The 25973-nt window shown below is 45.1% G+C and overlaps 1 protein-coding gene across 27 annotated transcripts in view; it reads left to right on the forward strand.

Moving 5' to 3' along the window:
* The first annotated feature begins 12100 nt into the window (after window positions 1–12100).
* Window positions 12101–25973, forward strand: part of UBR5 (ubiquitin protein ligase E3 component n-recognin 5) — a 140253-nt gene continuing 126380 nt past the window's right edge. For all 27 annotated transcript variants that reach the window (XM_037892168.2, XM_037892171.2, XM_037892173.2 and 24 more), the window contains exon 1: window positions 12101–14358. In XM_037892168.2, coding sequence (XP_037748096.1) covers window positions 14297–14358 — 62 coding nt within the window. In that variant the 5' untranslated portion in view covers window positions 12101–14296. The remainder of the gene's footprint in view (window positions 14359–25973) is intronic.

A 25973-nucleotide genomic window follows, 5' to 3' on the forward strand; every position in this document is an offset into this window, starting at 1 on the left:
AACACAAATTTGCAGAAGAACAATAGAGTTGAGGTCTGTTATTTCACACCTCTCTATTTATTTAAAAACATTTTTGCTGTTAACAAGCATGTTACCTCTGGAGACACAAATTCACAGTTTGAGAACTGCAAAACTAAGCATCTCTGATGGTATCTTCTAGACTGAGCACTGAGTCCCATTGGGTAGATAGAAAGATTAACCTAAATAATCTATACAGAAATCCCTGAAGCCCCATAAAATTGGATCCCTAATCCATGATCTATTGGAACTCATTTACAAAACTTCTCTTAAACATTACATGAATATATTGTCTCATACTATAGAATTTATAATCCCTATTCTATGGTGAGATATCTTTGAGCAATAATGTATCTTAATTAAAACTATCTTTAGATAAGTTTTTTCCTCAAAAAACATTATCAAAAAAATCCAATTTAAATAAAAAAATCTGATTTTTTTAAATCATTGATTTTTATCCACACTGCTAGTGGAGCTTATCCTGGTTTCAAGTGGGGTAAATTCCACTGGAGCAGATCATGACTTTCCTTGTCTACACCAGGGGTTTAAACTAATGCAGCTACACCAATGGCTAAAATTAATAGGCAGCAGGTTTAAAACAAACAAAAGAAAATATTTCTTCACACAACACACAGTCAACTTGTGCCAGAGAAGACTATGACAGGGTTCAAAAAAGAACTAGATATATTCATGGAGGATAGGTCCATCAATGGCTATTAGCCAGGATGGGCAGGGATGGTGTCCCTAGCCTCTGTTTGCCAGAAGCTGGGAATGGGTGACAGGGGATGGATCACTTGATGATTACCTGTTCTGTTCATTCCCTCTGGGGCACCTGGCATTGGCCACTGTTGGAAAGCAGGATACTGGGCTAGATGGACCTTTGGTCTGACCCAGTATGGCCATTTTTATGTTCTCAGATAATTTCTAGTATAAACAGGGCTACAGAAAATGCCCACATGGAATTCCACCAGGAGGACTCAGAAGAGGGAAGACTCAGAAGAGGCAGGCTCCCTTAGGGGGGATTTCCAGTCTCCCCCCCCCCCCCCCCGTCTTTTATCTAATGTGTTTCATAAATTCCAAATAGTGCATGTGAGAGAGAGGAAGGAAGCAGGTGACAAGCTGACTGCTCCTTAAGAGAGTTCCACAGCATCAGTCTTTGCATTTGCCACTTTAAATGACTCAGAGACCCCAATTAACTAGCATCTGGAGAACTCCAAACACCTGTATATAAACACACTGCTAGTAACTATCTTTCTTAAGAGAAGCAGCAAGGTCCGTAGCAAAACTCCCCAGGAGCCAATGTTCTACTCACAAACATAGTACAATGGAGAATGGGAATATGTCTGAAATGAAGGCAGGTATTTGAGAATTGTCTGAAATGAAATCTGAGCTACAAAGCATCCAAACAGAATTATTAACAGATGTAGAAGATCTTGCTCTCTCAACTTCAGTCATTCTGATTTAAAGAACATTCAGCTGTACTAACTGTTGTAAATAACAGATTCCAGTTGCCTGGGAGCTTGATCTGGAGAATATTTGCAGAAAGAACAGAGTGATAAGGGAATGCAGCACCAAGGCATCCAAACAATCTTAACTCTGCCCTGTAGAGACACCAGGAGGCAAAACAGTGTAAAAAAAATGAAAAAATCCATTTAAACGGGGACTACAAACACTGAAATTCCTTATTCATAAATGTATGATTGTTGCATAGGTCACTACAGGGGAGAATTAAAGTTATTTGGGTGCTGTAATTGTGCATTTCCACATTAACATATTAAGGTTAAACTTAAAAGAAATCCTAACATTGAATATGCTGCGTCAATAATGCTTGTATTGGAATAACTGCAACATCGCTAATGTTTTTCTGCTCTAAATTACAGATTTGCACTCTCAACTATCTCCATTTTTAATGCAATTATTGTCTGGAAACAAATACAAGAGGGTAATAACAAAACTAATAAGGTGTGCAGCTACCATCTTGGGAATAAATGCAGAACAAAGTTGTGCTATAGAATCATAGAATATCAGGATTGGAAGGGACCTCAGGAGGTCATCTAGTCCAACCCCCTGCTCAAAGCAGGACCGATCCCCAATTAAATCATCCCAGCCAGGGCTTTGTCAAGCCTGACCTTAAAAACTTCTAACGAAGGAGATTCCACCACCTCCCTAGGTAACGCATTCCAGTGTTTCACCACCCTCCTAGTGAAAAAGTTTTTCCTAATATCCAACCTAAATCTCCCCCACTGCAACTTGAGACCATTACTATATTCAGATAGTTTGATAACAGCTACAACCCTTACTACAGTGTTATGAAAGAAATTATGGAATTTGGAAAACAGGTTCACCAAATCCTAAAACAGTGAGCTATACTGGCTCCTTCTTGGCATAGCTCTTTGCAGCTGTTCTGAAAAAACTGAGATGTTTCAAATTAGCAAAGTTTAGAATCTCACCTCTATCTGATGACAAGAGAGCACCAGGAGGGTAGGGAGGAGAGGGCAAGTTGGGATGTCTAAGGATTAGGGTTATGTAGCTGCAGAAATGCAAAGAAGTGAAACTTCCTACCCTAGACTTTACAAAAAGGGAATGGCTTTTTTTTTTAACCTTATCAAGGGTGTACTTATCAGTGTTCGAGAGATTCCAAAATAATTCAACCTGAGTGTTTGCTATTTTTAGAAAACAAAATATAGGAAACAGGCTGAGTTACGCATAGATGTTAAGGTCCCATCAAAGACAAAGATTGGTGTCAACTCCATTATAAAACACAATTTATATCGTTTTTTCATTGTTTTACTTACTCTCCACAGCAGAGAAATTATAGTGGGATGGTTGGTGGTAATAGAAGCTGGTCCATTCTGGAAGGTAGCTTCTCTTTAAAATTGTTTGATCATAAATTGTACTTCTGAAAAGAAAGGGTTTCTAATTATGGCAATCTAATCCTGCCATCTTTTACCAGGACAAAATTTCCAGTCCAATTTACTGAATTTATGTCTGAGTAAGGACTGCAGGATTTGCTTATGTGCTACACTTGGCGAGATCTGTTAAAGGGCAATTCATGTTGTATTCCTGAGGGAATTCTGCACCACTGCACAAGCACAGAATTAGAATCATAGAAGATTAGCATTGAAAGAGACCTGCTCCAACCCTCTGCTCAATGCAGTACCAACCCCAACTAAATCATCCCAGCCGGGCTTTGTCAAACTGAGCCTTAAAAACCCCTAAGGATGGAGATTCCATGACCTCCCTCGGTAACCCATTCCAGTGCTTCACCACCCTCCTAGTGAAAGAGTGTTTCCTAATATCCAACCTAGATCTCCCCCAGTGCAACTTGAGACCACTGCTCCTTGTTCTGTCATCTGCCATTACTGAGAACAGCCTAGCTCCATCCTCTTTGGAACCCCCTTTTAGGTAGTTGAAGGCTGCTATCAAATCCCCCCTCACTCTTCTCTTCTGCAGACTCAATAAGCTGTTTCCTCAGCCTCTCCTCATAAGTCATGTGCCCCAGCCCCCTAAGCATTTTCATTGCCCTCTGTTGGACTCTCTCCAATTTGCCCACATCCTTTCTGAAGTGGGGGGCCCAAAACTGGACGCAATACTCCAGATGTGGCCTCATCAGTGCCGAATAGAGGGGAATAATCACTTCCCTTGATCTGCTGGCATTGCTCCTACTAATGCAGCCCAATATGCCATTAACGATGTGCCCTTGTTGCCCAGAAGGCTGACTCATATCCAGCATCTCATCCACTGTAATCCCTAGGTCCTTTTCTGCAGAACTGCCACTTAGCCAGTCGGTCCCCAGCCTGAAGCAGTGCATGGGATTCTTCCATCCTAAGTGCAGGACTCTGCACTATTCCTTGGTGAACGTCATCAGATTTCTTTTGGCCCAATCCTCCAATTTGTCTAGGTCACTCCGGACCCTATCCCTACCCTCCAGAGTATCTACCTCTCCCCCCAGTTTAGTGTCATCCGCAAACTTACTGAGGGTGCAATCCATCCCATCATCCAAATCATTAATTAAGATGGTGAACAAAACCAGCCCCAGGACCGACCTTTGGGGCACTCCGCTTGATACTGGCTGCCAACTAGATATCGAGCCATTGATCACTACCCGTTGAGCCCGACGATCTACCCAGCTTTCTATCCACCTTATAGTCCTTTCATCCAATCCATACTTTTTTTAACTTGCTGGCAAGAATACTGTGGGAGACTATATCAAAAGCTTTGCTAAAGTCAAGGTAAATCATGTCCACTGCTTTCCCCATACCCAGAGATAATTATCTCATCATAGAAGGCAATCAGGTTCGTAAGGCATGACTTACTCTTGGTGAATCCATGTTGACTGTTCCTGATCACCTTCCTCTCCTCCAAGTGCTTCAAAATGGATTTTTTGAGGACCTGCTCCATAATTTTTCCAGGGCCTGAGGTGAGATTGCCCAATCTGTAGTTCCCCGGATTCTCCTTCTTCCCTTTGTTAAAGATGGGCACTATGTATTTGCCTTTTCCAAATCGTGCGGGACCTCCCCCGATCGCCACAAGTTTTCAAAGATAATGGCCAATGGCTCTGCAATCACATCAGCCAACTCCCACAGCACCCTCACATGCATTAGATCTGGACCCCTGGACTTGTGCATGTCCAACTTTTCTAAATAGTCCTTAACCTGTTCTTTCACCACTGAAGGCTGCTCCCCCCCCGCCCCCCTGACTGACCTTGACTGTGAAGACCGAGGCAAAAAAAGCATTGAGTACTTCAGCTTTTTCCATATCATCTATCACTAGGTTGCCTCCCCCATTCAGTAAGGGTCCCATACTTTCACTTAATGTCCCCCACAGAATTTATTCTTTTCCTGCAGAAAAAACTGATTCCGATGCCCCTCCTGGGCAGTGGTCTGGGGGGAGGAGGTAAGATGCATCAGGTTCTGGCGTAAGAAGCAGCTGGAGAAGATGTAAATCACTGCCTCAGGGTGCAGAGCGTGGTTCTCTCTATCCCTCCTGCTCACTATTGCCATGTGTCCAGAGCCAGGGAGTGGTAGGGCTGGGGATAGCCTGGCCGGTGGCTCCTATCATGCACTGGCCTCCAGTTGCTAGTTCTGGCTGGATTGTCAGGGATCAGGACTTCCTCTGCTGCTGCCAGGGCTGGGTCAGACCACCCCCAGGAAGCTCCCCCTGCTGTCGGAAGTTCCACACTTCCCCCCCACTTCCTGCCACCAGTGCTTCCCAGTTGCGGGGGGAAGGGATCACTGTACAACCCTGGTGCATCCCGACCTCCACCAGACCCTGCCCCCACTGAAGCCCACCCTCCTGCATCCAGAACCCCACCCCTGCACTCAGACCATCCCCCTCTGTGCCACCACACACACTCAAACCCCGACCCTGCTGAACCCCACCCCCCTGCACTTGGATCACCCTGCCAAGCGCCTCACACCTAGACTCCCACCCCACTGAGCCCCAACCAGCTGCACCTGGAGCCCACCAAGCTCCACTCCCCCAGCACCCAGACTATCCCCCCAGAATCCCCTGCAGATCTCCAACCACCTTCACCTGGACCTCCCTGCAAGTCCTATTCCCCCTGCACTTGGAACCCCACACCGAGCTCCTGTGCATTCAGATCCCCTCCCCCCACCTGGATCCCCCACTGAGTTGCCCACACCCACTAAGCCCCTCCACACTTGGATCCTGCTGGGCTGAGCCAGCTTACCCCACACTTGGATCAGGGGGCAGGACTGGACATGCGTGTGAGATTCAGTCCTGCTCGCTCACTGTGGAGCCATATAAATGTGCTAATATGCTCAGTAAGGAATCTACTTGTGAAAAAGTATTTCCTGAATCTGTATTGTTACAGACATACTTGCTGACAGGTATTTTGAAATAAATTACCAAATTAATTGAAATGTGATTATATTGTGTTATTTTGACAAATAAATTTGCAGAATTTTAAAATGTGTGCAGAATTTTTAATTTTGTGACACAGAATTCCCTCAGGAGTAGTGTTGCTGGCTGATCAACTGAAAATTCTTCACATAAGCTGTTGAAAAGTAAGCTATCCAAACAAGCTGATTTCCCGAATTTTTGATCTGACAGACTCATGAGGTCAAACATACAATGGGGAAATCAAGTGGATACTAAGTTTATTACCAGAACATAGGTCACACAGGAAGTCTATGGGAGACCCAGATATAGAAACTAGGTCTACTGTGCTATGCCTTCATTCCTTAAAACAGGTATTTGTTTAGCATTGATAACACGCTCAATACGATACAGTACACATTATAAAAAACAAATGCAGAGAAAGCAAACATATAATATAGCATTATTAGCACACTGCTGAATTTCCCCCCTCACACGAAGTTCAGGGAGACTGATAAAGAGTGGCAGGCTAATGCAACAAACAGCTGATGAGGGTGCGGGGGGTGAGAAGTATGGGAGCTAGACCAAGTCAACTCCTCCCAGTGACAGGTTGGAGGGCTCAGGTTCACTGCAGCACCAACATTTCACTAAGGGAAAGCTCCCTTTAATAACACGGTAGCATTACTAGAAGACAGCTCATGCCCAAAGCAGAGATGTTATCTCTCTCTGCTACCCACTGGTCTGACACCTCCCCCTCAGAGATCAGCAGAGGAGGAGAGTCAGTTTTCCTGCTGAAGAAACAAGTTACAAGATACAACCGCATTTGCTCCAGTCCCTCAGACAGACACCTACAAAGTCTCTATCAAGCATTCTTAAAACTACAGTACCCACCTGCTGAAGTGAAAAAACAGATTGACAGAGCCAGAAAAGTACCTAGAAGTCACTTACTACAGGACAGGCCCAACAAAGAAAATAACAGAAGGCCACTAGATGTCACCTTCAGCCCCCAACTAAAACCTCTCCAGCACATCATCAAAGATTTACGACCTATCCTGAAAAATGATCCCTCACTCTCACAGATTTTGGGAGACAGACCAGTCCTTGCTTACAGACAGCCCCCCAACCTGAAGCAAATACTCTCCAGCAACCACACAAGAAAAACACTAACCCAGGAACCTATCCTTGCAACAAAGCCCGATGCCAACTCTGTCCACGTATTTATTCAAGTGACACCATCATAGGACCTAATCACATTAGCCACGCCATCAGGGGCTTGTTCACCTGCACATCTACCAATGTGATATATGCCATCATGTGCCAGCAATGCTCCTCTGCCATGTACATTGGCCAAACCAGACAGTTTCTACACAAAAGAATAAATGGACACAAATCTGACAGTAGGAATCATAACATTCAAAAACCAGTAGGAGAACACTTCAACCTCCCTGGCCACTCAGTAAAAGACTTAAGGGTGGCAATTTTGCAACAGAAAAGCTTCAAAAACAGACTCCAAGGAGAAACTGCTGAGCTTGAATTAATATGCAAACTAGATACCATTAACTTGGGTTTGAATAGATACTGGGAGTGGCTGGGTCATTACACATATTGAATCTATTTCCCCACATCCCCACACCTTCTTGTCAACTGTCTAAATGGGCCATCTTGATTATCACTACAGAAGTTTTTTTTTCTCCTGCTAATAATAGCTCATTTTAACTAATTAGCCTCTTACAGTTTGTAGGGCAAATTCCAGTGTGTGTGTGTGTGTGTGTGTGTGTGTGTGTGTGTGTGTGTGTATTGTGACAAAGCTCTGTCCTTGCCTCTGTGTGTGTGTGTGTGTGTGTGTGTGTGTGTGTGTGTGTGTGTGTGTATTGTGACAAAGCTCTGTCCTTGCCTCTGTGGGTCCCGCATTTCCTGGTGGATTTTGCTAGCTTCAGCGGCTCACTGTGACCCTCCATGTAACCCTTCTTTCTCTAGAGACAAGGGTCACAGTCTACTGAGCCATTTTCATCATAAGCCAGCAAGGGAGGTGAGGAGAAGTTATCCTTCCTTGCACAGGCTCTGTTGTCTCTCAGTCTCAGTGATTAATCAGGGGGCAAAGGTGACGGGGGGAGGAGCCCGGGCCCACCCTCTACTCCGGGCTCCAGCCCAGGGACCCTAATAGTATCAACTATGTAGCTGACCTTTTTGAAACATGACATGTACAATTCCCTGGGCTACTTCCCCCACAGCAGCCCTCACTTCCTCAAGCTCCACTTTACCCTTACCTCAGGGCCTCCTTCCTTGTGCCTGATATGGTGTGTACTACTCAGCCTCTCCAATAGCGCAACTTCCTCCCACAGCTCCTGACATCCACACCCACCTGACTGACTGGGAGGCTTTTAACTAGTTTCAGCCAGCCCCTGATTGGCTTCAGGTGTCCCAATCAACCTAGCATTCTCCCTGCCTTCTGGAAAGTTCTTAATTGGCCCCAGGTGTCTTAATTGACCTGGAGCAGCTTCCATTTCATTTAACCTGGTACCAGGGATTTGTTTAGCCTGGAGCTAATATATCTATCTCCCACTACTTTCTATAGCCATCTGGCCTTGCCCCGTCACATATCCCCCCTCCTGCTCAACACCATAGAGTTGGGCAACTTGGGACGCCAGGCAGTATGCTCGTGACAGACCATCAGCGTTGCCATGGTGGCATCCAGCCCTGTGCCGTATGTGGAACTGGAATGGTTGGAGGGATAAGAACCACCTGGTGACCCTTGCATTCTTTTCCTTATTCCGCTACATCCACTGGAGGAGTGCATGGTCCGTCACAAGAGTAAATCGCCGGCCTAAGAGGTAATAACGCAGTGTCTCCATAGCCCATTTGACAGCAAGGCATTCTCTCTTGACTACTGCGTATTTGTGTTCTCTTGCGAGAAGCTTTCTGCTTAGATAGAGGATCGGGTATTCCTCTTCTCCCACCATTTGCGACAGAACTGCTCCCAACCCCATCTCGGAAGCGTCTGTTTGTAAAATAAATTTCCTGTTAAAGTCCGGGGCTATGAGTACGGGGTCATTACAGAGGGCCGTCCGAAGGTCTGTAAATGCCCCCTCTGCTGCGTCGGTTCACTTTACCATGTCTGGACCTCGGGCCTTCACCAGGTCTGTTAGGGGACTTGCCCTAGTGGCGAAGTGGGGAATAAACCGTCGGTAGTAGCCTACCACACCTAGGAACACAGGACCTGCTTCTTTCGGGTCGGCCGGGGCCAGTTTTGAATTGCCTCTAGCTTATTCGTTTGGGGCTTCACTATGCCCCTTCCCACAATATATCCCAGGTACCTAGCCTCTGCTAGCTCTATGGCGCATTTAGCGGGATTAGCAGTGAGGCCAGCCCACCTTAAGGTGCGCAGCACTGCCTCTACTTTCTCCAAGTGGGTTCCCCAGTCTGGCGTATAAATGATGACATCATCTAGGCATGCAGCTGCATAACTAGTATGGGGGCACAGCAGCTTATTCATGAGGCGCTGGAATGTGGCTGGGGCCCCATGTAGCCCAAAAGGGAGGACGGTGTACTGGAATAGTCCATCCGGGGTGGAGAATGCTGTCTTTTCTTTAGCTTCTTTGGTCAGAGGAATCTGCCAATACCCTTTTGTCAGATCCAGTGTAGTCAAGAATCGGGTACTACCCAGTCCGTCAACCAGTTCATCGATGTGCAGTATGGGGTATTCATCAAACTGGGATATTTCATTCAGTCGACAAAAGTCATTACAGAATCTCATGGTACCATGAGGTTTAGTCACTAGAACAACTGGACTGGACCACTGACTGTAAGATTCTTCAATAACCCCTAATTCTAACATTTTCTTTACTTCGGCCTTGATTTCTTCTCTTTTGGCTGCTGGGATTCGGTAGGGACTCAATGTTACCTTGGCTCCAGGGATCGTGCGGATATGGTGATAGGTTTCAGTCATATGCCCTGGTTTTGTAGAGAACACATCTCGGTTGCGATTAATCATGTCAGCTGCCTTGATCTTTTGGATTGGCGTCAAGTCAGATGATATCCTCACTTGCTCATATAAGTTATCCTCCTGCGGAAGGCTCTCCTGCATGACTAAGCATGCCTCTCAATCGTGCCAAGGTTTTAGAAGATTGATGTGGTAAATTTGTTCCAATTTCCGGCGGCCTGGCTGCCGCACCTTATAGTTCACCTCTCCCACGGCTTCAATTATTTCATAGGGTCCCTGCCACTGGGCCAACAGTTTACTTTCTGCTGTGGGCACCAGTACCATCACCTGATCCCCTGGTTGGAACCGTCGAAGCTTCGCTTGGTGGTTATAATGGGTTCGTTGGGTCTCCTGTGCTCTCTCCAAGTGCTCCCGTACAATGGGCGTAACTCAGGCTATCCGATCTCTCATCTGCAGTACATGCTCAACTATGTTCCTTCTGGGATTTGGCTCCCCTTCCCAGGCTTCTCTGGCTATATTCAATATGCCCCGAGGGTGGCGCCCATATAGTAGTTCGAATGGAGAGAAACCCGTGGAGGCTTGCGGAACCTCCTGGATGGCGAACATGAGGTAAGGCAATAGGGTATCCCAATCTTTCCCATCCCGGCTCAACGCTTTCCTGATCATGGCCTTGAGGGTCCTATTGAACCTTTCCACAAGGCCATCTGTTTGCGGGTGGTATACAGAAGTCCGTAGGGCTTATACATGGAGCAATGAACAGAGATCTTTCATCAACTTGGACACGAAAGGTGTCCCTTGATCAGTCAATATCTCCTTGGGTAGCCCAACCCAGGCAAAGATCTGTACTAGCTCCTTAGCTATTGTCTTGGAAGCTGTGTTGCGCAGGGAACAACTTCCGGGTACCGGGTTGCATAGTCCAGTACAACAAGCACATGTTGGGGCCCTACTAGGGGCCCTACCAGATCCATGGCTATCCATTCGAAAGAAACCTCTATTATTGGAAGAGGTATCAAAGGAGCCCGCAAGTGCGGGGGAGGGCTATGTAACTGACACTCTGGACAAGAGGTGCAGTATCGTCGGACATCTTTATGTATGAGGGTGATAGCACTCCCAGAGTCCACAAGCGCTGTAGTCTCTGCTCCATTTATCCTCACTGGCCTGGTGTAATTATGCGGGGCTAATGCGACCCCTGCGAGGTGGATAAGGGAGTATGGGACCTCCCAATCCCCCAAGTTACATTGCATAGGCTCCTTGGTGCTGGGACACTGTGCTGCTATGTGTCCCCATTCCCCACATGCATAACATCTATAATTGCTTTTAATCACTCCCCTATCCTGGGAGTTAGGGGGTTTAGTCCCAGGGTTCCCCCCACTCAGGCCAATCCCTTTCTTCTGGGGTCCCCGCTCGTTTTCAGCCCCACCCTTCTTCCACCTAGGACTCCCCAGGGGTTTGGCTGCCCAACCTTCCAGGGTTGGGTGCTTGCTTCGAAAGGGGCCTTCCTTGGGTAGTCGGGTCAGTTCCCTGGCTGTCATCCGTCTTTCTACCAGTGTGATCATCTTGTTGTACGTGGATGGATCATTCTGGCCTACCCATTTGTGGAGAATTGGCGGCAGTCCCCGCATGTAATGGTCGATGACCAGGGTCTCCAAAATCTCCTCCGGCCTGCACACCTCCGGGTGTAACCACTTCTGTGCGAGGTGTATGAGGTTGAATAGCTGGGACCTCGGGGGTTTGTTTTCCTGGTATTTCCACTCATGGAACCTCTGGGCCCTTACCACTGCCATTACCCCTGATTGTGCTAGGATCTCTGCCTTCAGACGGGTATAGTCAGTGGCATCCATGGCAGACAAGTCAAAGAAGGCCTTCTGGGCCTCTCCACACAAAAAAGGGGTGAGAATGCTGGCCCACGCCTCACGCTGAGCAGTCCTTTCGAATGAGAGGAGATATGCCTCTACGTCATCTCCTGACGTCATCTTTGGCAGACAACCAGTGGCCCTCAGGGTTCACGTCCCGTTGGACCCCCGGGCCTGGGAGGTGAGGATCTTCAGCTGGTCCACCACCTCTCTCAAGAGGGCACAATCTTGGGTCGCCTGGCTCATAAATAATTGATTGGTTTCCTGCTATAGCCGCATAGACTTCTGTTGTGCCATTGCCTGAACTCGGGTGGCCTCCTGCTGGGCTGCCGTGGCTTGTACCAGAGCTCTTACCACCTCCTCCATTGTGGTACGAAGCAAACAAACAAACAAAAAAATCCAAAACCCCAGTGCACTTTTTTTTTTTTAAAACCTCTTTCTTCCGCCACGCTGTGAATGAAGTCCCACTCCTGACACCAGTTGTGACAAAGCTCTGTCCTTGCCTCCGTGGGTCCCGCGTTTCCTGGTGGATTTCGCTAGCCTCAGAGGCTCACTGTGATACTCCACGTAACCCTTCTTTCTCTAGAGACAAGGGTCACAGTCTACTGAGCCATTTTCATCATAAGCCAGCAAGGGAGGGGAGGATATAATCATTGTGTAGATGAGATGTTAGAGAGAGTTGGACAAAACTTCGGTTTTGTAAAGACATTTTTATAACACCCTTTTGTTAAATGCTAGAGGAAGGTTGTTTTAATATGGACAAAGGATCGGATATTCATGGAGATCAAGAATTTTTGGAAGGGGATATTGACTTAAGCCTTACAGCGCAACATTTAATACCTAATAGATCAGGCTGAGAACTATGTGGAATCTCTCCCCTCACATATGCTACTGCAGGGTTCTTACACCACTCTCTGAAACACACAGCTGTGGCTTGTGTTGGAAATAGCACACTAGACTAGTAGACCACGTTTATTCCACTGTGGAAATTCCTACTTTAAAAAAAAAAAAAAAAGCCCTGTGATTTTGCAACTACACATTGCAACATTGTTCTGGTGTGTGGAAGCATGATCAATAAAAAAAATAAACCAAAGTGAAACTTTTTTTGATCAAATGAACAAAACAGCAAGCACTATAACTGCTGACCAACTAAATTACAATTTTCCATGTTGGCAACCCAGCGTGTGAATAATCTAAATGTTTTAAACAAATGCTTTTTAAATTGTGACAAGTCAGTGCACTTGACTACACAAGTTGAAAATACATGTAGTTTGCAATCGTGGGGAGGGAAATCCTATTTAACTGACTCTAGTGCTGGTGAAAGTATCCCTCTTGCTGCCTTTGCAAAGTGCAGTTATCGATCCTTACAAATGGGTACAGCAACAGTAAGCTTATGCTAGATGCTGAAAGGCAACATCTCAGGCTCGATCCACAGTCAAGACTGAATATCGCTCCCCTCCCCAAAGCAGCTGTGGATAGCTTTTAACACCACTTCAGTTATGTTTCAGACTCACCCTCCCTGTCCAGCGAACATGACTGAAACAGGGCTAAACTGTCCACACACTACAGCTGCTTGGGGCAAGGAAAGAAAAAGAGTATTCTTTCCTGCTACCCTGATGGTTGGAAAAGTCTTCAAGACACCCCAAGTCAGAGAGTAGGCCTCTTCTGGACTCGGTTGTCGCCGTATTAGCTACTGGTTAGCTGGCAAACGCGACTGTAATCGCTAGCCTGGTCCACTCACAAGTATTTAAGCGTCCAGACCACCGTGGTCAGTGTCGTTAGTTAGCGCCTGTTGATGTTAGCCCCCCCCAGACCCCGGCGGGCAGAGGAAACGGTGAGTCCGGCCCCTGCTGCGGGCAGCCCGCCCCTCCCGTGCGGCAACGCCTTCCAGCCGCCGCCGGCCTGGGCTCCCAGCGTTCCCCGGGAGACGCCGCCCGAGGCGGATGCAGAGCGGAGGCCCCGAACCCCGACCTGCCAGTGCCGGGGTCGCCCTCTCGGCACAGCCCTCCAGGCAGCACTGGGGCGGACCAGCGCCCAGACGCGCCAGGCCGGAAGAAGCCTCAAGCTGCCGCCGGGAGCCGAGCACGGGTGACCGGGCGGGCCGGCCGGCCTCCCGCCAGCCATAGCGAGCCACACCGCTGCGCCCTCTTCCCCTCCCCCGCGCCGGAGCGGGCACCGCGCCGCAACCCCACCCCCCACCGCTTCTCCCAGGAGCACGTGGTCTCGACGTACTTCACGTCCGACGTACTCGCGCTTCACAGACTAGCTGGCCCAATCCGCTACGACCTTACAGACACACTGCCGATGGGCCTCCCAGGCGCCAGTAAGCGCGTGCCTTACATCGCGGTCGGTCAGTCAGCACCCCGCCCAGCCCGGCGCGGCGCAAGGAGGAGGGGAGGGAGAAAGGAGAAGGGGCCGCTGGAAGTTAAGATGGCGGTGCGTGTGTGAGTGCGGCGCGGAGCGAGTCTCTTCCTGACGCTGCCGTCGCGGGCCCCCGCACCCCGCTCCGCGTCGCGTCGCTGCGGTGAGGGAAGGACTCTGCCTGCGGGTGCGAGCGCCCCCGCCGCCCCGGGGGAGACGCCGAGCCCTCCCACCCCCATTGTGTGCCTGGCCTCTGCCTGCCTCTGGGGGGGGGGAGCGCAACATGACATCGATCCACTTCGTGGTGCACCCGCTGCCGGGCACCGAGGACCAGCTTAATGACCGGTGAGGGGAGGCCCATGTGGCTGAGGGGGACGCAAGGCGGAGAGGGGAGGGGCGCGGCCCGGACCCCGTGTGTGAGGGGAGGGGCCGGGCCCATGTGTCTGGCGGCCGGAGCGCGGCGTGTGGCGGGGCTCTGGGAAGGGGAGGAAGCCTCGCCGTGTGGGTGTCCGCGGGGCCGGTGAAGAGTTACATTGGACACCGGGCAGAGAAGAGGGTTACCAGAGGGGTGGGTCAACTCTCTCTCCCTGTCCCCTCTCTGCGGGGACGGCGAGGGGAGGCGCCTAGCTGCACGGTTTAAAACATGGTCATTTCCTTATAGTCCCCGGACACCGCAGACTCTGGGTGCTGGGAGATCGTGACCTCTGCGAGTGAGTGTCTCACTCCCTTCCCCGCTTCTCTCCGCCCAGCTTTCACTGGTCAGGGGACACCGGGGTTGTACCAGGCTCCGCATCTGAGAAGTGGGTTATCATTACTCCTGGGCTGAGGAGGAGCAAAAATTTGTCCATATAAATCAACGATGAATTGACAGACGATGCAGTTGGGAGATAGGGGGTTAAAATGATAGAACATACACAAGGACGGGGAGGGAAGTAGAAAGTGGGATAAATATAAATGTCTGTACTAGGTTTTAGGCTTTTATTTTGAAAAGGGCTGTTCTGTAAAGTGCTGACTGTGGTAGCTCAGGCAGGGGAGAGAGACATGGAAACACATTGCATTTTTGAGTGTGGTGTTTGGAAACTTTACAATTATATTTTAGAATACGGTGAGAAAAATGCAAGTTATGAAGAAACTAAAACAGGCCTGGGGAAGAAAGGAAGCCTTTTATTTAAATGTCAAGAGGTGTGAGACATCTTAGAATTCTCTGTTGTCTTCTTCTAATACTTATTAATAGAGTTTTTTGCAGCTAGTAAATTTCACAAATATAAAATCTCAATAGGATCTGAATTGATAAATTCTCAACTCATATTAATTCCCTGTCAAATTGTTTGTGGTTAATAATAGAGAAGTCATAGATTTAGTTATAGGGTGGAAATCCAAGTAATCTTCTTTCTTATCAGGCTGTATGGGCCTTTGGTTATGGACTTCCGTCCTTTGCTGCCTCCCAGGTTTGAGCATAGATCTAGGCTGCTTCCATGATCATGTCTCACTGAGTAATTTGGAGTAGGAAAAGAGAGAGTGCTGAAATGACTCCATTAAACAACGTCTGAGATTCAGGGGGCTTAATGTTTACAGTGAGCAAAGTAAGTCATTTTAAGGATCATATTTCACCCAAACTGCTTCATCTTTGACCTTAAACAGAGAGGAGAGATTTGTAGTGATAAAAGGGGGCCCTGACCTGAAGCTTGTCAGTTGGGTGTAACTTTTTTGGAGTGACCCGGTGACACATCTTACAGGACACTGTTTGTCATGTGTTTCCCAAAAGAGGCGGCATAACTACTGCTGGGAGATTGACCTCCTTCACAGTAATGCGTTCTTGTATGGCATGCAGTTGCTTCCTGCAGGAGAAGGTGAGCACTGATACAGTGCTGGGATATTTCCATTTCTTCACCTAACTTCTGGTATATGAAGATTTTTTGATCTTGAAAGAGCCAGCATGTTTTTAAAAAATATGACGAGACTGTTATTCAGCATGTAATTACGCACATTGCTCCAAGTGTATTGAAGGAATGCTCCAGGTTTTTCTTTTACACATCACCTGTCTTGTTTATTGGCTGAGCTTGTGAAGGCCTTACATTCAGCTAACCTGCATTTCTCTGTTTCTCAGTAATGCAGTAAGTTTTGAACACCACATTTGATCAATTCCAAAATAACAAGAAAAGTACTCGGGGTCAGTTGTCAGAATTCTAGTGATTTGGGGGAAAATTGGAAAAATGAGAGGGGAAAAATGGTGGATATATGGCGTCTCAGCTATCCAATTAGAAAAGCACCTCTGCAATTATTTATATATCAAACAGGTTGATGACACCCATTAATGCCTTCCAGCATAACAATATACTTGGCTCATCTCTGTGTGTCCTCCCAGCAGAGTTTAACATCTTAATACATTGAATGACTTTTTCCTCCCAGACAAGGAAAAATAACAGTGGGCGTAATAGGAGTGTGAGCACAGCCCCTGGGGGGTAGGGTGAATGGGGGACACTGGAATGGGTAGGGAAAGAGGCGTTAAGTGTAGGGTACCCTGCTATGGTGGAAGAGGAGGAATGGGGAAAGCAGATGTGCACAGAGCCCCTCCTATGGGTGGTAGAATGGGGGATTCTGGAATGTGGGTGGACGAATGGGGAGAGCACTCTGGACCCTCTAGTGTGGGGCGATTAGGAGACCCTGGTATGGGGAGAACACAAAACCTCTGACATAGGGGGAAGGAGTAATGGGAGAGCACAGAGAACTGACAGCTGGCACGAGGAGAAGATTGGGGAACTCTGGTATGGGAAGATGGAGAATGGGAGGTATACGGACCCCTGGCAGGGAGGAGGTTGAGGGATCCTGGTGTGTTGTAGTGGTAGTATAGGAGGGTACACATAGTCCCAACATGAGGGAGGGGTTGGAGGAAGTTGTGTGGTGCTGCTGTAAGAGATGAATGGCACAAGGGGAGCTTGTGGCCTGGAATGAAGGAATTCAAGAAGCTCCCGGTATGTGCAAATGCAATTACCTTCGTCTACAAGAATTACAAGGTGTGTACCCCTCAGTTATCTGTACTGAATATGACCCTTCAGTCCTTCTGGCACTTCCTAAATTTATTTTACCACAGCACCAGCCCTTAAGACTTTTTTATTTAGTACAGGAAGCTTCAAAAAAATGTGGTAATTAATACATAGAAAAAAAGCTGTAAAAGTGCTATTAAGCAGTGACTTCTGTTGAATCAAGTGTCTTCTTGATCTGAGCAGAAAATTGTAAGTATCCTCTTCACAAACATAATTTTACTAGAAATGTGGTAAATGTGTATCAGAACTTGTAACACTGAATTCAAAGGGGTTCATAAATAGGGTTTGTGTGGTGGGTGTTATTCAGGAAATGCCAATTCATTTTTGTTTATAGCAGTACTACTTATTGCTATAATGTGACAATATAACAGGGCCTAGATAGCTTTATACTTGTGATTTCACATAAATATGCATTTAGAAATCCCTGTTGAGCTGTAAGATGCTTTTCCACATCTTTTTTCCATTTTATAGAGTTTGCTTTTCTTTTTCTAGACTTGCTGTTCTTTCTACCATGAATATTGTCAGCAGGCAAAGTCACTTTTCTCCATCCCCACTGCAGCTTTTAATTGCTTCTCGATCTGATTTTTGTGAGCAGAATTCCATTTTGACAGCCCGCTGTAATACTCTGCAAAAAAACCCCTACATTATGTTGGTCTCCTGAAATCATAAATGGATGAGTATCAAGTGTTTAAATTTAATATTTGGGATATATTTCCTGTTGAAGCATGAGGAATTTACACATGTAACTCTCCTGTGAATCAAGATATTGGATGGTCTCAGATCTTAAAATAAGGCATTTAACCAGTGTAAATTTAGAGCAGCAGATACAATGTATGAAAGAGGCAAAGTCAATTAAAAGAGCACTGTTTTCTGAAAATGTTTTACCTCCTATTGTTACAAATAACACCTGAAATTTGAGGAAAAATCTTTTCACTTTGTGAATTTGACTGCAGTTAGCGTATAGTTTGCACTAATTTCCCCCAACATAATTAGTCTCCTCTTTATCTGAGTAGGCATTTCATGCAATAACAGGGGAAAGGAAAGAAATTATTTTAAAGAAATGATTGTAGAACCCACAAAAATTGGGAAGGGGACTTGAACAGCTGTAGTACCTGAAATTGATTTTTAATTTTGTTTTTGAAAATAGCTGGAGTCCACCTTGGTGATGTCCCTTAGTACTGTCTCATAGAAGTTGAAGTATTGTTAAAATAACTTATTCAAGGTATTCAGTAGTTGTCTAGAAGCTGTTTATTCTGGAGAAAACAAAGTACAAGATAGTGTTTAAAAGGAAGGCAATATGTGGGGCTCGTATTAGGATTCATTTTTTGAAATGGTTAACTGATTTGCTCATCTTTGTTTAGGATGAATTGAACTAATGAAGCTTTTCCAGAGCAGTAGTATATTTGTTAGAAAAATAGATGACTTGGAGATTTCCCCAAACAATTTCTCCTCTGCAGACCAAATAGGAAAAATTAAAATTCAAGATGCAGTCTGCAACTTGATGATCTAGAAATTTTCTTTCTGCAGAGTACAGGTGACACAATAGTTTATGGCTTTAATTTTTAAAACAGAAGTGCCTAGCTACTGAGACAGTTGGCAGTAAAGATATTAATATACTTGGGGTATCCCTTTGCTTTGTAGCGTTTTAATGTGTCCAGGGCTGGACACCATGGATGCAGTGTGTACCTCATGGAGTATAGCTCCACAGGCGCTCCTTCACTGATGCAGAAAGGGTATCTGGGGAGAGGCAGGGAACTGGTGGGTCCATGACCTCTAATTAGCCTTTTACCCATTGTAACTTTCTTGTGTAGACAAGACTTTAGTTACAAGTCAGTTGTGTTGGGATTTTGTTTGAAGGACTTAGTCTCTTAAATGCCTATGGGATTAAAACTTAATCCAGAAGTTTTAATGGGAATGACATGTCTGCCTCCTGTAATAAGTTACGATAAAACATCGAGGGTCTACTGTATTTAAAAGCTATGAACACCAGAGTTACGGATTTATCAGTCTACCAGACACCTTGTGAAACCTAAAGTCCTCAATGAGGCAGCAGTGCAGACCAAAAAAAGCAAATAATGTACTGTGTTGGGGCTGCAGCCTCAGGGTATGTGTTTGGGGTCAGGGCTACAGGCAGAAGTGGGGCTTGTGGCTTCTGACCCTTGGGAGCAGTGGGGCTCAGGGCTGTAGACCGGGGTGGAGTGCTGGGGCTTGGGGCTTTTGCCTCACGGATCTGCTCCCGGTTTCAGTGTGGGGTTGAGGGGACCAATGCCAGGGATGGATTCTGTGTGTCGGTGGGGGTGTGAGTGGGGGGCACATGCTGGGGATTGGAGCTTCAGCTCTGCAGCTCTGCTCCTGGTTTTGGGTGGGGGTGGAGGGCGCTGGGGATTGGGGTTTTAGCTACAAGGGGAGTGCTGGTTTCAGCCCCAGCGCTCCCCCCCACCCCACCCATAGCTAACACCCGAAATTGGGAGCAGAAGGCTGAAGCCCTGATCCTGCCGCCCTCTGCGGGGCTGAAACCAGAATGGAGCAGCGGAGCTGAAGCCTCAAGCTCCAGCGCTCCCCCCCCCCCCCCCCCAATCTAAAGCAGTGATGCTCCAGTGGGGCGCCCCCCCCCCCCCCCCCCCCCGATCTAAAGCCTGGGAGTCCTGGCGGCCCCTAGAGTCAGGAGCTGCAGCCCAAACTCCTCCGCTGAAGTCCGTAACGTCTTGTTCAGAGTTGCAGACCATTTCAGAGTTACGGACAGCCTCCATTCCCGAGGTAACTCTGAGGTTTTACTGTATCTATTTATTGTCTTGAGGAAGGTATCAGTATCTGAAAAGCTTAGTCTTGGAACAATCCCCTCCTTTGAAAAAACAAATTAGAAATTTATGTTTAAAACTCCTCATAATGCTGCTGTTAGAAGATCAAGGATATTGATTTCTTAGACTGCTGTATGTTGTGAAAGCTAACCAATACGGTGTGATGACGTGGGATGATAAACTTTTATTTACAATACTTCATACACATTTTTAGGTATTGGCCATTGATTGTAGCTTATGTTTCTAGGCAGTAAACAATAAAACTTGTATGCCCCTGTCTGTAACAGACCCAAGTTTGTATGTAATTGATTATATAAGGATTAATTTAATACTAATAATCACTTTCTGGAAACAGAGCTATCTTTGCATACCTGTAGAATTTTTTTCCTTTACCAGTCTTTGTTGCCAAAATCCACCATTTTATCCCAAAAGGTTTAACAGTACTTAAGTACAAACAACTCCATAATAGAACTATTTTTTGAAGATAAGATAAAAATTCTGTTCAAATTGTTCCAATTCTGTAATGGTTTGTACACCTCTTTCCCAATATAATGCTGTGTTCGGGAGCCAAAAAATCTTACCGCGTTATAGGTGAAACCACTTTATATCGAACTTGCTTTGATCCACCAGAGTGTGCAGCCCCCACGCACCCCTCCCCCCTGGAGCGCTGCTTTACCGCCTTATATCCAAATTCGTGTTCTATTGGGTCTATCGGGGTAGAAGGAATTCTCGAGTTCTTTCATAGGGTAAACTGTGTTTTAATAGAGATACTCATGTCGATCATCTCCTCATCCATTGATGATTACACAACATCTCTGGCAACTACAGCAATTTCTGACTTAGAAAATATTCAGTATATTTGTAGTTCTCCCTAATGCAATTTAGGAGGTGGTGACAAGAAGCCATATGACCACCAGCTCTTCAGACTGCTAATGGTCTGCAGGCAGCAGTATGCGAACCTTTGTACTATAAAGACCTTTCTGTACCAGTTGAGATCTTTGGTCTGTGTAGCACAGTATCCTGTCTATGATAGTGGTCAGACAGTACCAGATACTCCAGAAGAAAGTTACAAGAATCTCTATAATGTAAAATTGTGGAATAGCCTGCCAATAGGAGACGTTTTGTCCAAACTCCAAGCTGTTAGTGCTGCGGTTTTCAACATTTTTTCATTTGTGGATCCCTAAAAAATGTTGAATGAGGTGCCGGACCTCTTTGGAAATCTTAAACATAGTCTGTGGACCCCTAGAGGTCCGGGGACCACAGGTTGAAAGCAATTGTTGACTTATGCACTGATGAATTAGGGCTTATGTTGTGGTTTTTTTTTATTTTAAGGGTAAGTCATGTAGCAAGGTCACCAACTTCTCGGTTTTAGCTGCTATTGGCTATATTCTTGACAGAGTCCACTGTGGTTAAAATATTCAGAAAGCTCTGTCTGCACTTTCTTTAGTTTTGTAGTCACAAAATTTATTATGTAAAGGACTTGTATAGAAGCTCAGGGCTTTTCCATATTTACATTTTATAGTGCTCTAACTTGCTGGCTCAGGAGGATGAAAAATCACCTCCCGGAGCGCAGCAAGAGCACAGTGTGGACAGGCTCCGAGCGCTGGGAGCAGTGCTCCCAGCGCTCGGAGCTATTCCCCTCGTGGAGGTGGGTTACCAGTGCATGACCACACTCTCGCTTCTAAGCGCTGCCGTGGGAGTGCTCCAGCGGCAGCACTTTGAAGTTTCTAGTGTAGACATAGCCTCAGACTGCAAAAATAAATAAATTTTTTTAATTGACACTTGTCCATGGACAACTTGGTTCTCTAGTTCGGTTGTCAAATAAGTATGGTTGATGCAACTTTTCTGCAGTCATGTTAGCACTTGGGTTGTTAAAGATTTTTTTAAAGTGAAGTTGCATTGTATGCATACTTTGTGTACCTTCCTCAAGGACAAACTTCTAATCTGATGTTCAGATACAAACTGTGAATTCTTTTTCTGAGTGGCATCTCAAACCTGAGACTGAAAATGGGAATGAAGAGTTTGGGGGGAGAAGGCCTATTCTTAAATGTCAGTAGTAATAGGCTCTGCTCAGCCACTGCACCCCAAACTTGATTTCGAGGACAGCACATGCATAATTGGCTATGCATACGCTTCCTAAAGTGTGATCTGAGGTGCAAGTGGCTGAGCAGAGCCAGCGGAAGAGTTTATCTGGGTAGCAGGCTGGTCACACACATTCTCCAATCCCTTGTCCTCCCTCCCCTCCACCCTCCAGTTTTAGGATTGCCTTTGGGATCAGACTTTGTGTTTACTAGTCTTGCTAGATTAGCCCAATGGATTGAGATTATATTGGCCACATCTTGAGGATAGATATGTAAATCAGAAAAATACTCAGATTTTGATCATATACAAAAGTAGGATTTTTGTGACTAGTACAGATATTTTTGCAATGTTTTAATTCATTGTAAAACTTAAAACCTATAACCAACTAATCACGTATACTAATGTGGTTAGTTTCAACATACTGAGTATATAGTCATACGTTAAAATAATTCCTGATGACAGTTGCTTTAGTTGCCATGCTGAATGAATTTGTAACATGATAAATTTGGTGCCATAAATCCACAAGTTAGGCTTAAAACAGATTTTGTGTGTGATCATATGTTCTTAGTAACTAGAAAGACTATTTAGAGGGATATAGTAGATACAAAAATGAAAGAAATTTTTACATAAATGTAAATTATACATTGCTTCACCCAAACAGTATACCTAAATACTACAGTTTTCCAGTATGTTGCAGCTATACTTATTTTTACAGTTATGACTTTGTAATTATAATATTGTCTTAAATGTGGGGTGTGCATATTATATATATCACAGATGGGGGTTCAGGGTAACTGACAGAATGCTCATCTTTTATAGTGGTTGCACTCGTAGCATCCTCGGTAGTTAAGTTTGCAAAACATTCCTGTTATAGCCTATTTCTATTACCGCACCACATGTCAGCTCTGCAGCCTCCTTGCCCCTTAGAATGGTTTAGATTGCACAGAATATTTTAAAAAACCATGTCAGAGACTCCATGAAGTCTCTCTTGCAGGAGACTTTTTACATGGAAGGCAATCACGCTGAGAATCTCAAAGAGATTTACCCCATGGACTTTAGTGGAAGTTAGTCTAAATACCTGTGAGGATCTGGGTGTCATATACTACAGTGGTGGGCAGTAGAATAAAACTTAGGTAGGTAGAATGAATAGATTGGGGGACTGTCTGGGGACAAGAAGATGGAAGTTGAGGTAACAAACAACTTAGGCAAAGACTGCCTTTTAACAAGTTTGAGAAGTGTGCAGTTCAAATTGTACATGTATCTGCATTGTGTCTAACCTGGAGCAATACCCCTCTCAAATGAAGAGTCTGTGGTCATTAAGCAATTTTGAAATAATTCATTGAAGCAATGGCTCACCTGCATACCAAGTATCCACTTTCAAATTTTAAACCTCTTTCCCCCCGCCATCCTTTTTTTGGCAGAACCTTTTAAGTTTGGAGAAATATTTTACCTGCACCATCCCACTGATTCAGAAGACAGATAACAGGATTTTGTTGCACAGAAAACCTACTTTCTGAGACAAAACATGGAAAATTTCTGAAAGTTGTGAATATGTGAGAAGCACCTCCATTCATAATGATTGTTTTAAACTGGTCATTTGTAAGGTTATACAAGAGCATAGATAAATAAATATGTAGTTGGCTTTATCACTATTCACGCATTTTGCGTTGTAAGACAACTAGGTCCTGTATGTGGCAGGATGATGTCTGTTACATGTTTGAAATGCTGATCTATAAAGACACAATCAAAAAGTGGGAAAGGAGATGCAAGATACAAGCATAGTGCTCAGGATGGTGATTAGCTATTCCAAAACAAAATCAGGATCTGAAGGATTGTTCATTTAATCTTGAAGTTTTTCTCATTTTTGCTTCTTTGAGTGGCTTCTGTGTGAAAACCACAGGTTGTAGAACCTAAACCACATAGGATATGACATTCACCTTCAAAAGAAGTGACGCTAAAGATTTGTAACACAGTTTGAAAAATGTTGCTGAAGAGCTAAATCTGTTTACTCAAAGTCCATACTACAAATGCAACTCCAACCCATCTGAGATTCAAACATAGCACTTGTTGGGGAAGTTGTGAGGCTTATTAAGATGTAGTTCCTCAATCCTGCTGACCAGCCCCATCTTTTGTATCCTCCATCGTTGGCTAATGTTTACTAAGGTCCTGATGCTGCAGTTGGATGTACATAAGTTCAAAAAACTGCCTGTGTGGGAATCTAATTGCAGAGCAGAACTTAAATATGGAGTTTGCCTTTACCATGCCTGTTGAGAAACATAAGTCTTTTAGCAAAGCAAAACTGTCTTAATTCTGCATTTCATTCTGTTGTTGCTGGTCCCCGTTTGCCCAGGGAACTTTCCTACTGATGAATGAGAGAGTGCTCTCCCCCCACCCCTTCCCCTGCCAAGTCTTGATAATTAAATCTTAAGACACGACAGGCTGTACATCTTAGGTGTGTTGGGGCTTGAGGAGAAATGCTTCAAATGCAAACAGTTTGTGCATTTATCAACACTACTACACAATTCATCTTATTGCAGTTACAAAATGGGCCTTTGATTAAGATAATGGTATATTTTGCATGCATTGTCTTTCTCTGTACTTATTAGTTTGATAGATGTGGATTGGGACAAGATTGTTACCCAAAAACCCCCACCAAAACTATGTTGTAAAATGGCTCCTAAGGATTTCTTTGTAGATTTAAAAATAATTGAGGAAATTAATTACGTTAGTTTGTTCGTTTTTCCAGGTTTTTGGTTCAGGCTCTCCCCATGCCCTATTGTTCCAGCTCCCTTCTCCTGGCAGAAATGATCTTTCCAAAGTGTCTTCTGCCCCTCCTCTTCCAGTTGGTTTTCTCATTTCATTTTGTATTTTTCAAAAACATTTTACATTGGGAATAGGTTAATGCTCCCAAATGCCTTTTTATTTATTTATTTATTTTTTAAAGGCTGGTCAAACTGTAGGAGGAGTGCAGTGAGAACCTGCAACTGCAAGTTTTAAAAGACAACTGCAATGAATTTGTTGTAATACCATACATAGCTAAAATGGTTTTACTAAAGAATACCAGTTACAAAGGGAGTTTTCAAAATGTTTTGCTGTTTTTAATACCTCTTCGCTGAGTCAACAGAAGCAATTGATCACTGCTGTTTTACTGCTGTATGACGTTCAGTTTTGCTGATTTAGTTTGTGACAATAGAATTGTAACTTAGCAGATGGAAGCATGAAGGTGGGAGACTTTCATAATTTCTCAGGTTTATCTTTTAATATAAAATATTGTGTAGAAAAACACACATGCACAAGCTGTTTGCTGCTCTTTACTCAAAGCAGCCAGTACTAGCCACAGCCAAAGATGTGGGTAATTTAGGACCATTATTACTGTATTCCAGTAGTGCTTTAATGTAAAACAGACTTCTTCGTCACTTCCCAGGACACGAGCCTTGGCAGCCTCCCTTCCAAATGGGAATCAGCAGTAATAGCCAGGAGGATCCTGCATTGCCTCTTGACATCATTCACTCAGCTCAAACTTAGACTCTGGATTTCTTTTTTCATGTGCTGTATTGCTAGTAGTTGTTGGTTCCTTCATCTTGAACCTCTCCTGCTGCAGCATCTCTTCATCTGCCTAATCTAATTCTCCCTGCTTATTATTTTGCTTGCCATCTTCTCTCTTCCCCCTCAGGTTCCCTTGCACTTTATCCACTCCTGCGTCAACAGTTCTTTCCAATCCCACCTCCTTCCCCCCTACTAGCCTGTGGAATGAAACGCATTTTTCCTATCCAGCTGGAATGGAACTCTCTCAAAATATCCTTAAACCTAAAATGAAGTTCTTGTCATAAAAATAGATGACAAAAAACATAAAACGTCTGGGAGAAGGATATAACATATATATAAAAATCATCAGAGCGATAGTAGGTCCAAGTCTTTGTTCAGTTTTTATAGATATAAAAACTTATAAGACTTATGCTTGTCATTGCCCTGACTACTTATATGCTATATTCCTTTCACACACATTTTATATCTCTTGTCTTTTTGTAAGTTTGTA

This window comes from Chelonia mydas, chromosome 2 (genome assembly GCF_015237465.2).
Source record: "Chelonia mydas isolate rCheMyd1 chromosome 2, rCheMyd1.pri.v2, whole genome shotgun sequence".
Taxonomy (NCBI): domain Eukaryota; kingdom Metazoa; phylum Chordata; order Testudines; family Cheloniidae; genus Chelonia; species Chelonia mydas.